The sequence below is a fragment of the Geotrypetes seraphini genome, chromosome 4 (genome assembly GCF_902459505.1).
Source record: "Geotrypetes seraphini chromosome 4, aGeoSer1.1, whole genome shotgun sequence".
In the NCBI taxonomy this organism is placed as follows: domain Eukaryota; kingdom Metazoa; phylum Chordata; class Amphibia; order Gymnophiona; family Dermophiidae; genus Geotrypetes; species Geotrypetes seraphini.
This window is the reverse complement of record NC_047087.1, coordinates 263,286,493-263,299,549: the sequence shown is the minus strand read 5'-3', so window position 1 is coordinate 263,299,549 and position 13,057 is coordinate 263,286,493. Positions and strand designations below refer to the sequence as shown.

At 42.5% G+C, this 13,057-nt stretch overlaps 1 protein-coding gene across 3 annotated transcripts in view; it reads right to left on the bottom strand.

Annotated features, from left to right (window-relative positions):
• Nucleotides 1–13,057, bottom strand: part of DNTT (DNA nucleotidylexotransferase) — a 286,754-nt gene that overhangs the window by 251,477 nt on the left and 22,220 nt on the right. Inside the window, exons 3-4 of one of the 3 annotated variants that reach the window (XM_033942402.1) lie at nucleotides 12,838–12,863; nucleotides 9,366–9,381 (exon numbers count right to left, since the gene is read on the bottom strand). The exons of the other annotated variants lie outside the window; for them this stretch is intronic. Coding sequence (XP_033798293.1) covers nucleotides 9,366–9,381; nucleotides 12,838–12,863 — 42 coding nt within the window. The remainder of the gene's footprint in view (nucleotides 1–9,365; nucleotides 9,382–12,837; nucleotides 12,864–13,057) is intronic. 3 annotated transcript variants of the gene reach the window in all.

Genomic DNA, 13,057 nt, shown 5'->3' with positions numbered 1-13,057 from the left:
AACGTTGGTGTAGCGTCTGCTCAGAAGTGCAAATTACATTACATTAATGACTTCTATTCCGCCTGTACCTTGCAGTTCTAAGCGGATTACATCAAAAAGATAACTGGACATTGGTTGGCACAGCTCCCTTGCCTGCAAACTCTTTTCCCCTGCCCACGATCAGCTGAGTCAGTGGCTCAGCTGATCATGGCTCGATGCTGGCTCAGTTGATCTCGGCTCCATGCTGGCTCAGCTGATTGTGGCTCTGGTGCCGCTCAGTTGATCGCGGGCATGGGAGAAGCAGTTTAGAGATTTTTTGTTGTTTTTTTTAAACGCCTAAAAAATGGGTGCATGTATTGGGTTCGTGTGTCTGCCACACATAGGTGAGGGGTATACACTCTCGCAATATACACATATCAGCTACCGGTAGATCCAGATCTGCCGGAAAACTTTGCACCGTAAAAAGGGGGGCATTTAAATACTAATGAGCTCCTTATAATGCATTTGTATAGGATTCTCGGTGGCTGCTACCAAGGATTGGACGAAGCCCCGCCCCCAAGAACCCTTTTGAGCTTCGGAGGCTTAGCTTTGGTGCAATGTAAGACTGGTTTAACGAGTCATACTAGCACAGAAAGCTTTTCTTATTTTTTTTATAATTAGCATGTTATTAAATGATTCCAGAATGCACAATAACATAGGGAGTAAACAGAGAGAGAGAGAGGCCTTATATGCAAAAGCAAAGCGCATCTAAGCTCCCAAACATTCCAAAGAACATTCTAATCATGAAACATATAATAGAGAAAACAAATCATCATCAGTATTAAATCCTGGCCCTTGGGATGATATCTAATAACCCAGGCTTCCCCCCCAACTGGTTTACAGGGAACAGCCTCTCCAAAGACAGTATGTCCACCATGTCTTGTAATATGCTACCACTGTATTTTTTTTTTTTTTAAGAGAGCGGTTAATTTGGTCATTAAACAAGCATTATTCAATTTTAACAAAAGATAGTTTTTTGAGGGCACTGTCGCAGTGTTCCAATATGAAGCCAAACACATCCGCCCTGCTGTAGCCACTATAGTAACAAACTGTTGAATCTCAAAGTCTTGCGCTTGCATCCATTAGTACTATAATATGTAAAATATCATGTAAAAAATGAGTGACAATTTGCCTAGCTGAGGGATTCCCACCATACATGAGCAAATTTCCCCGGTTGTCCATATTGTCTCCAGCACAGGCCAGTACCTGACTTAAATAGTCTTTGTATATGAGTCAGGGTATAGTACCATTAATACTGACTTTTATAACCATGCTCAATCATATTAGCTGAGATAGAGATTCTCAACAAATTTCAATAAATCTGTCTCCAATGAGATGTTGACCAATGCTGTCCCAGCCATAACTCCCACTTTTCTTCATACACATGGTCCACCGGGGTGCACAGTAAGAGAGTTTTATAAAAACGTGATATGATGCCCTAGCCTATATCCATATTAAAGCATTTTAATAAGGGGAATCTTCCTTTGCCCAATGAGGTAAAACTTTCCTTAACATAAAATCTCTAAGTTAACAATAATGAAAATAATCAGGAGTGCCCAACCCATACTCTTCCCGAAGAGCGAAATAGGGTATTAGTTGTTTATCAACCACCAATTGTCCCCAAATCCTCAAGTCTCACACAGCCCACTGACAGAAAGTGGGTGTCAATCTCCCTGGCTGAAAGCCTGGAGCATATTCTATAGGAGTATTCCAAAAATAAAGATGTTTAGGAAAAAAACTTCTGCATCCCTGCCCAGAGCCCTAGCATGCAGACCACACTAGGTGGAGCCCATACTCCTTGAGTCCAAACCTCCTCCAAAGCTAACCAGGGCAACACACTTAAAGGAAGCGATCCCATCAATGCTTGTTCATTGAATCCATTGCTTGTTTAGACATGTTTCTCATTCTAAGAGCGCTTTAAGCTGCACAGCTTGATATTAACGCAAAAAATGGGGTGCCCTCAACCCCCCACACGCCCAATCTAAATACATTCTGGATCGTCACATCTGTGGTGGTTTGTGCTTCAAAATAATTTGGAACAACTTTCTTTGTAATTGAAATAAAAAGCGTGTAGGAATAGGCAGTTAAGCATGCGAATAGATATAAAAGTTTTGGAAGGACTATCATTTTAATAATAATAATAATAATAACTTTATTTTTATATACCGCCAGCTATCTTGCGACTTCTAGGCGGTTTACAGTAAAAGAGATTGTGAATACAATAAAGAAAATGTAAATACAATAAAGAGAGGCTTTACGTACAATGAATTAAGGAGTTTAGCAGTGTACATCCAAACCATGAGATCCTCAATTCCCCCATTATGATTTGGCTGTCTCTCATCTATAATGGGTGTCAATATACCTTACAGAAAGTCTGGAGCACATTGAATAGGGGTATTCCAGAAATAAAGTTGATTAGGAAAAATTTTTTTCTGCATCCCCACCCAGAGCCCTAGCGTGCAGGCCTCACCAGGTGGAGCCCATATTTGTAACAAAAAAAACAACAACATATCATCAGAATATAGGAATTGCTTATGTTCTTTAGTTTTCACTACTACCCCTTGTATCCTTCCATGATCCCAAACACTTCTTCAAGGGAGTAAACAGGCAGATAGACAAGGGTGAGCCGGTTGACATTGTATATCTGGATTTTCAGAAGGCGTTCGACAAGGTCTAATCTAATCTAATCTAATCTAAATCTTGGGTTTATATACCGCATCATCTCCACAGGTGGAGCTCGACACGGTTTACATGGATAGGAAGCAACGGAACTCCAGTGGGTTTATAAAAGTAAGTAAGAGAGAGGTTAGGTGTGATAATAATAGGGAGGGGACGGGTTACGTTTTGGAGAAGAGCCAAGTCTTCAGAAGCTTACGGAATGGTAGAAGGGGGCTCAAGTTGCGGAGAGGGGAAGGGAGACTATTCCAGAGCTGAGCGATTCTGAAGTGGAGGGAGGACCCGAGTTTACCGACGAGGGAGATACCCTTTGAGGAGGGGACGGATAGTTTTAATTTTTGCGTGGATCTGGTGGAGAATGGATTTGAGGAATTCCAGGATAGAGGAATAAGAGGTGGAAGGATGCCGTGGAGCATCTTGAAGGTTAAGCAGGCACATTTAAAATGGACCCTGGAGATGACAGGAAGCCAGTGCAGCTTGGACAGGAGTGGAGAGGCATGGTCAAATTTGCTTTTTGAGAAGATGAGTTTGGCCGCGGTGTTCTGGATTAGTTGGAGTCTGTGGAGGCTTTTCTTTGTTAAGCTAAGGTAGATGGAATTGCAATAGTCCAATCTGGAGAGGATGATGGACTGTACGAGTACGGCAAAGTGTTTTTGGTGGAAGCAGGACCTCACTTTCCTCAGCATGTGAAGGCTGTGAAAGCATGTTTTTATCAGGGAGTTGAGGTGGTCGTTGAAGGATAGCGAGGAATCTATGGTGATGCCCAGAACTTTGCTAGAGAACTCTAGTTGTAGAGAGGTGCCTGTGGGCAGTGGGATGGAGGTGGGTAAATGATCAAGTTTGGGGCCAAGCCAAAGTAGCTTGGTTTTGGATTCATTTAGTTTCATTTGTACAGCAAGAGCCCAGGATTGAAGTTTGGTTATGCATGAGGAGATGTTTGCTGCGAGATTGGAGAGGTTTGCGTCGGTCTCGAGGAGGATCAGGATATCGTCAGCGTAAGTGTAGAGTATTTCTAGGGGGGAAAGGTGAAGAAGGTTCAGGGAGGACATATAAATGTTGAAGAGGATAGGGGATAGGGGGGAGCCTTGTGGAACTCCACATGTCGGTTTCCACGGGGAGGATGAGGTACCATTCTTGGTGACGGTGTAAGAGCGAGAACGTAAGAAATTCGAGAACCAGTCAAGGACCGTGGAGCTGATGCCTATCTCGGAGAGTAGGAGGATTAGAATGTCATGATGGACAACGTCGAAGGCTGCAGAGAGGTCAAATTGGAGTAGAACGGCAAATTTTTTGTGAGAGTGGAGTTGTTGGATCTTCGAGGTTAGGGAGGCCAGGAGGGTTTCAGTACTGAAGTTGGGTCTGAAGCCGTATTGATACGGTAGGAGGATAGAGAATCTTTCCGAGTAGGCTGAGAGTTGGGAGGAGACAATGGACTCAAGCAATTTGGTTAGGAGTGGGATGTTTGCTATAGGGCGATAGTTGGATGGGATGGAGGGGTCTAGGTCAGTCTTCTTCAGTAGGGGGGTCAATGCAATGTGTCCCATTTCAGGTGAGAAGAGGCCTGAGAGTAGGGCAGAATTTATGAGTTTGGTGAGAGATCAGATGGCCTGTGCGGGTATTTTCTCAAATAGATAGGATGGAAATGGATCCAATGTGCAGTTACAGGATTTCAATTTCAGGCAGAGCTTGAGGACCTGCGATTCGGATACTTGCTCAAAGGCAGTCCAGGATCTATTGACTGGGACAGGGGTGATGGGATTTGGAGTGGGATTAGGGGTGGTGAATACTAGGGAGTTGTAGGAAACTGCGGGGGGGAAGGAGCTTCTTAAGGTGGTGACCTTTCCATTGAAGAAGTTTGCTAGTAGATCGGCTGATGGGGAGGAGGGGAGTATGGAAGGGTTGGTGTTGGGGATTAGGGAGCGCCAGATATTGAACAGCATGCTGTTCTGGTTGTTTGATCTCGAGATCTTGTCACCATAAAAGTTTTTCCTAGCGCTTTTGAGTGCGTTGTTGTAAAATTAAATGTTGACTCTCCAGATTTGTTTGTCTGTGGGGGATTTAGATTTTTTCCAGATGCGTTCCAGGGATCGACATTTTTGTTTTAGTACCCTGTGGTGTGGGAGGTACCAGGGGGCCTTACGGGGGTAGGTGACGATTTTGGTGGAAAGCGGGGCAAGAGAGTGGTAGGTGGATTCTGAGAGAGTAATCCAGTTGTGCCAGTTGGTTACAGAATCTGAAGGCTTAGGCTTGGATGAGAGATTGTCGAGAAATTTGGACCAGAACTGATCACTTGAAATTTTCTTGCGGAAAGTAATGGACTTAGGGGTATGGGGTGAGGTTCCAAGGTGTGACATGAAGATGGGGAGGGAGAAGGTTCCTAGGAGGTGGTCGGACCAGGGGACGTGGTCCCAACGGATGTCATCGATCGAAGTTTTGTAATCCGTGAGATCGAGGAAGCTGATGATGTCTAGTGTGTGGCCTCTATCGTGGGTTGGAGAGGGGGCGGGGGGAGAGAGGCCAAGGGAAGAGAGGAAATTATTGAAATCAGATGCATCCTTGCTGGTGGTGTCATCGAGGTGGAGGTTGATGTCACCGATGATCAGAAGTCTTTGGAACTTAAGAAACACGTTAGATATGTCTCGTAAACAAGCTCGGAGGAATTGCTCCAGGGGATGGGCGGGCGATATAATGATAAGATACCCAGTGGGTGAGGATGGAGCTCATCGTTGACTGAGGCTAACATGTATTCGAGTGAGCGATGGCTGCCTTTTTCGAGAAGTTGAACATCAAAGAAGGATTTGTAGAGGAGTGCCAGACCACCTCCTTTACGGTTTAATCTAGGAGAAAAAAGGCCTTGGTAGCCCGGGGGGCAAAGTTCGTTTTGTGTAAAGAGATCGTCTTTGGTGATCCAGGATTCTATGATGCAGAAGAATCCAGGATCAGAATCCGCGAGGAGGTCTTTCACAATGTGGGTCTTGTTGCATACGGATCTGGCGTTGCAGTAGAGTAACGGGACTGGGGTTAGAGAATCTGGGGCGAGGTTGGGAAGGTTGGCGGGGGGCACAGGCTTTAAAGAGGCGAGGTTGGCTTTGCGGGGTTTTTGTTTGTAAGAGTGACTTCTGGTGCGCATCAGCGTGGGAATTTTGAGGTCGGGGCAGGTAATAGTGACATTTGGGGAATCTGGTAGATTAGGGGAGGGGGGTATCAGACAGAGGGTGATCTTAAGAGAGGAGCAGAGAAGGAGGAAGAGGAGCCAGAAGGGAGGTTTCATGGTGGAACTTGGGGAGCCTTTTAAGCTGAGTGGCAGGGTTAGTCAGAGAATTTGCCAGGAGGAGGGGAAGGGGAAAAGAGGGTTGAAAGAAACAGGCTGTGCAGTTAAAGATAAGACAAGGAGTGTATCCTGGGGTCGGGAAAATTATTTTTTTTTTTGTCCCACATGAACAACTACTACGAAAAATTGCAAACCATGGAATCGAGGGTGACTTACTCATGTGGATAAAAAACTGATTGGCGGATAGGAAACAGAGTGGGGGTTCTGGAAAAGCGTCACGAGCTGAGTGCTGCAGGGTTCGGTGCTTGGACCCATGCTCTTCAACATATTTATAAACGACCTGGAAATTGGTACGATAAGCAAGGTGATTAAATTTGCAGACAATATGAAGCTATTCAGAGTAGTGAAGACACAGAAGGATTGTGAAGACCTGCAATAGGACATAAACATGCTCAAGAAAAGGGCTGTGACATGGCAAATAAGGTTTAACGTGGATAAGTGTAAGGTGATGTATGTCGATAACAAAAATCTTATACACAAATACAGGATGTCCGATGCAGTACTTGGAGAGACCCACCCCCTCTAAGAAAGAGACTTGGGAGTACTGGTTGACAAGTCAATGAAGCCATCCGCGCAATGCGCGGCAGTGGCGAAAAGGGCGAACAGAATGCTAGGAATGATCAGGAAGGGGATCATGAACAGATCGGAGAAGGTTATCATGCCACTGTACTGGGCCATGGTACGCCCTCACCTGGAATACTATGTCCAGCACTGATCGCCGTACATGAAGAAGGACAAAGTACTACTCGAAAGGGTCCAGAGAAGAGTGACTTAAATGGTTAAGGGGCTGGAGGAGTTGCTGTACAGCAAGAGATTAGAGAAACTGGGCCTCTTCTCCCTCGAAAAGAGAAGACTGAGAGGGGACATGATGAAAACATTCAAGATACTGAAGGGAATAGACTTGATAGATAAAGACAGGTTGTTCACCCTCTCCAAGGTAGGAAGAACGAGAGGGCACTCTCTAAAGTTAAAAGGGGATAGATTCAGTAGAAACGTAAGGAAATTCTTCTTCACCCAGAGAGTGGTGGAAAACTGGAACACTCTTCCAGAAGGTGTTATAGGGGAAAACACCCTCTAGGGATTCAAGACAAGGTTGGACAAGTTCCTGTTGAACTGGAACATACGCAGGTAGAGTTGATCTCAGTTAAGGTTCTGGTCTTTGACCTGGGGGCTGCCACGGGAGCAGACTACTGGGCATGATGGACTACTGGTCTGACCCAGCAGCAACAATTCTTATGTTCTCATGGGCCAAGGGCTCCATACCCAGCACAAAAATTAAAGGAGAAAGGAAGCAGTCCTGTCTCGTACCATGGCTAATTGGGAATATGTATTATTTATTTATTTGGTTTTATATCCTGTCATCCTTGGAGAGCTCAGAACAGGTTACAAGTTTACATACATAACAAAGCCTGGTAAAATATAACATGACAAACATGGCAGAGTGTGACACAGCATAATGAGCATTGCACAACAAACATAGGATGGCAGCTTAGCATGGCAGACAGTCATATACAGTGAGGAGCAAAAGTGTGTGAACGACACTATTCCGTGCAAATTTCAGTGCAAGAAACATTCAGAGGTACAAACAATCCAAGAAACATTTTTTTTAATGAAGTACATGCACAAAAATACTGTAGTTGTTTACTAGTCCAAAATTAATGCAAATAAGCAAAGTTTGTGGCTGTTAAAGCCTTTTCACAATATTTTGAGTGTTGTCCTTTGTTGTCGAATACAGCTTGGATTCGGGCAGGCATCGAATGGCATAGCTGCTGGCAGTATTCCGGTGTGATATGAGTTGGCCACACCTGTTTTATTTTGTTCTCCAAATCTTCTAGTGATGTTGGATGCATGTCAGTCACAGCTTTCTTCATTATCACCCATGCATTCTCGATTGGATTGAGATTGGGAGTTTCCAGGCCCTGGAGCCAGTAAATGATATCCAGATGATGCTATCCATGCTTTAATTGCTGAAAATGATTGGTACTATGTATAGACATGAATACTGGTAACTTGTCTTTCAGAACCTGCAGGTAAACTGGTCCCGTCATGGTTGGGTTTCTAGGCATCTTCCAGATTCCAGCTCATCCATGTGCTGAAATTGCACCCCAAACTATCACTTTTTCACACTGCTTTACTGTAGGCACCACATATTTGCATTGTACCTTTGTTTTGCAGGCCTCCAAACCCTCCCAGTATAATTCTTAAACTGAGTGAAGGTGGCTTCATCACTAAATATCACTTTCTCCCAATCTTCAGACTTCCAGCTTCTGTATTTGTTGCAAAACTGAAGACGATCGGTAATGTTCTTGGTAGACAAAGAAGGTTTTTTTGCTGGACTGCCATCAAACAATCTGCGACAAATTGTCCATCTCCTCAGGTTTTGAAGGTGAGATGGTAAGCGAGAACGGAGTTGGGTGGCATTGATATGAGGAGATAACTTTGCAGTCATTATAATTTTCTGATCATCCCAGCTGGTTGATGCATGAGGATGATCACTCCGTTGCCTGGAACGAAAGGATCCATTATCTTTCACACGTTCAAGCGTAGCATGCACCACTCCAAGTGAAATTTTCAATGATGATGCAATTCTGCGATATGAGAGACCTTCGTTTCGTAAAGCAGTAACTTGTACCCGGGTTTCAGGACTGTGTTCTGCTCCTCTTTTTGGCATAGCATAGCAGTGATATATCTGTGCATCACATTTGTACAATGCAGTTGACTCTTCTTGTAATGCTCTTCAGTTTGATATACATTGTTATAGTTTTTAGGAAACTACCAGGAACATCTCTGGCAATGGAATGACAAATTTTGGACCTGAACACGAGGGTAACCGCCATTTATCTGGAGATACGCAACTGTGATATTATAGATGAGAGACGGCCAAGTCATAAAATTTCCCTCAAAGCCAAATTTACACAGTGTAGCCTTCATAAAGGGCCGATATACCCTGTTGAAGACTTGCTCCGCATCAATAATAAGAGCTACCTTCAGAGAAAGCTCTCGCTGCACCATCCAAATCAGTGTCAAAAGGTGCCAAATATTATTCATTAGCTGTCTCCCAGCCACAAAGCCAGACTGATCCCCATGCACTAGATCAGGGAAATATCTTTGAAGCTGTGAGGCTAAGATCTTGATCAACAGTTATTAATCTATCCCCAGAAGGGAAATAGGTCTTTATGAGGAGCAGTAGATAGAATATTTCCCAAGCTTCAGCAGCAAAGTAATGCCCGCTTGCCTAAAAGGCAATGCAAATCTTATTCATCAAGTAGGGCATTAAATATATGTGTAAGTGGATCTATAATAAAATTTGCAAACATTTTTTAAAAGCAGTTGGTGAAACCATCTAGACCAGGTACCTTTAGATTCAGCAACTGGTTAATGGCCCATAACACTTCCTCCGTCGCAATGGCACAGGAAAACTGTTCTACTGCACTCAGAGGTAAACTTGGAAGAGCAACTGCCTGCAAATATGCTGTGATATCCTTATCTGTGGCTTCCAATATCTTCCAATTCTGTGATATCCTTATCTGTGGCTGGAATATAGAGCTATTTGAAGAACTGCAAGAAAGCCTGTCTAATCTCATCACCATCTGTAACTAAGTTCCCTTGAGTAATACGTAGCCTCTGGATCAGATTCTTGGCTTGTACTGTGCGTAGCTGGTGCACCAAAAGGTACCCTACTCTGTTACCCCATTCAAAAAACTCCTGTCTAATTTGTAATAGGGCACAAATGGATGTCTTTGATCTCCAATGTAGGAGGAGTGTGTGGTGCAGTGGTTGGATCTACAGCCTCAGCACCCTGGGGTTGTGGGTTCAAACCCCGCGCTGTTCCTTGTGACCCTGGGCAAGTCACTCAGTCCTCCATAGCCCCTGGTACGTTAGATAGATTGTGAGCCCACCGGGACAGAGAGGGAAAATGCTTGAGTACCTGATTGTAAAACCGCTTAGATAACCTTGATAGGCGGTATATAAAAATCCTAATAAACTTGAAAACTTAAACTTGATAATATGTAATTCCTGTCTCTTGGCCTCTAAAGATGCTCCCAAAGGCTTAAAAATAGGGAGATTTTTATGTTGTTCTAGGGCCAGAATATCTTTCTGTAAAGTACATTTTCGCTCTAGGGTAGATCTGCATCTAAGGGAAGCATGGAAAGCACTTGAGCGTCAAGGCCTGAGAGAGAAGGGGGCATCAGCTGAAGAAGCAAGGCTGTGTTCTTAACAGCTATAATAGAAAATAGTAGCATTTTGGCTTCCAGGGCCTTTTTGTGTAAGCAGTCTAATTTGAAGCATAACATATTTCCTTGTGTTAGTAAGACTGACCTCTATTGACCTTTAAAATGTGTTTATGAAAATGAGCTGCAGCTAAACTGGACACCCTATTACAATGACATTTAAATCTTGGGCGAAGAGCAGAGCAAAGATAAAACCAGTCTGACATTTCCAATGGGTTATTCACTGTATAAACAAGTTTTCATCATAAAACATCTCTATAGACAAAAGACTAACATTAATGTTCAACATTTTTGCATTCTTTTTCCTTGTACATTATCCATCCTCCCTCAGACAGCATGTTCAAGTATCCGCACAGTCCCCAAGGGCTAAAGGAAAGTCTCCTATGAGACCAATGCTGCTCTCTGCGAATACATAGGGGTCACCACTATCATGGCTGTCTCCTGTAATCCAGACAGAGTTGCAACTTAACCAAAGGGGGCCAGCCCTAATTTAAATAAAAAGCCAAAAAACAGTCTTAGAGATATTTGGAGTATCGAGATAAAACAGTATATTTCTGCATCTCGATGGTCACGAATTTGGTCTTGGAGGTTAAAATGCACAGCGTCAGCATCTATGAGACAAACATGGTTATTTCTGTTGCATAGGATTTTTTGGACCCCAGTTCGATTACAAAAAATTGATAACTCAAAATCTAATAGATGCTGACATTGTCATATTAATATTGGGACATTAGATCATCTGTTATATTTTTGTCCAATGATACTTAGTTTCTGGAGGTCTATATGGGGACAAATTAATCTTATATTAGAGTCATCTATTCCTTTGTCGTATGAAGTTATAATTTGTGGCACATTATTACAGGTAAAGCCTGTGTTGGATAAATATAAAAGCTGTCTTTTTTTATTTTGACAGCAATAGCCATTCAAATGATCACAAGAAATTGGAAATGTCATGATAGACTTAATTACACATTCTGGTGGGCGAGTGTGTGCAGTACATATAAATATGAAAGAATGAATGCAGAATGCGTAGGTAATACATTTAATAAAATATGGAGCCCATTGACTGCATTTGTTAACAAATAAGGATATTGTAATTGTTGTTGTTGTTGTTGTTTTCTTAGATTTCCTTACACATCCAGGGGGGGGAGAGGGAGGAGAGGGAGGGATATTTTGAAGGTTTAAATAGATGAGTATATTTTTGTAATAAAAATAGAATTTAAGGTATTAATAATTGAATGATAGGGGGGGGAAATGGTTGTTTCATTATATTTTGTGTATTAAGGTGCATTTTATGCAAGCTTTTCATGTTATACAGAGTTTACAGGTTATAGTTTGCCACACTTATAGGGCAAGGTTGGCTTGTAAATTCTTTTATTTTTTTTTTTTACTTTATTTAGTTTTTAATGCCAACAAAAAGTGCAATACAATTTACATACAAATAATAATAATCAAATAAGCACTTATAAACAATCAGAATCTATACAAAAAATAAAATTCCCTCCCCCATCCAACATTACCATTAGGAATAATACCAAAATAAAAGATATACCCCCCTCCCGATCCCCCCCCCCTAGATGTATGGGTGCAAACAACGGAAAATAAAGATAAAGGGCAACTATAACAAATCTACAAAAGATGTCAATGGACCCCAAACCAATTTGAATATCTTATTATGCCCCAGCAAGTCAGCATTCATTTTCTCATACTTATAAGTTTGTAAAGATACTAAAGCAATTCTAGCAGTTTTACCTAGCCAAATAAATTTGGTAAGGATGCTATTCAACTTCTTGTAAAAGGACCCCTGAAAATAAACTGGCAATATACCCATTTGGTAGCAAACCACAGGCAAAATCATCATCTTAACCGTTTGGACTCTTCCCCCCAGATGTAGTGGGCTCCATTGCTCACACATTTCTGAGACCTTTAGCAATAAGGATTTTTCATTTACTTTCATCGTCTCTTTCAATGTTTTCTGAATCCAAATTCCTAAATATTTTATACCCTCTTCCTTCCAAAGAAAAGGGAATGTGTCAAATAATCCTTTTGGACAGTGTACATTTAGCAGAAGAACCTCCGATTTACTCCAATTTATTTTATATCCTGAAAATTTTCCAAATCGGTCAATCAAATTTAGTAAATGTTTTTGTAAATGTGGAATGGTAGATTCAGGATCCCTCATATGAAGCAAAATATCATCTGCATAAGCAGAGACCTTATATTCCCAACCTGCATAAAGAATACCCTGTATCTCCTCCGCCTGTTGAATAGCCAATAGCAAGGGTTCCAGAACAATATCAAATAGTAAAGGAAATAATGGACTCTCTTGTCTAACTCCCCTCTCCAGTTGAAAACATTCGGAAAAAGTTGGCTTGTAAATTCAATAAAATGCAATGAAGGAATAAAGACAGTCAGAACTTTGGCTTGGGAACCAATAGAAGATATCCACTTTAGGCTTGGGAACCTAGGTTAAGCAGCATAGTTACTTACATCTGCACATGCTCCAGGCCTTCCAGACGTGGCCGGAGCTTGTCAGGGAAGAAGAGAGGAGGTTTGTGGGGGCGGGGCTGGAGGCTGAACTGGGGAGGGGCTAGAATTGGGCATGGCTGGGGTGGAACAGGGAAGGACCAGAGGTAAAACAGGGTGGGGCCATGTGTCTGGATTTTTGCAACCTGAAAAATGGTAACCCTACCCAAGGGGTCATAAAGACAGAACAAAGTATGTGTGGAGACCTATCCCTAAAAAAAAACAGTTAGCATACTCTGTGTAAGCTAGTGTCTGTATGGAGTGTTTCTGCTTG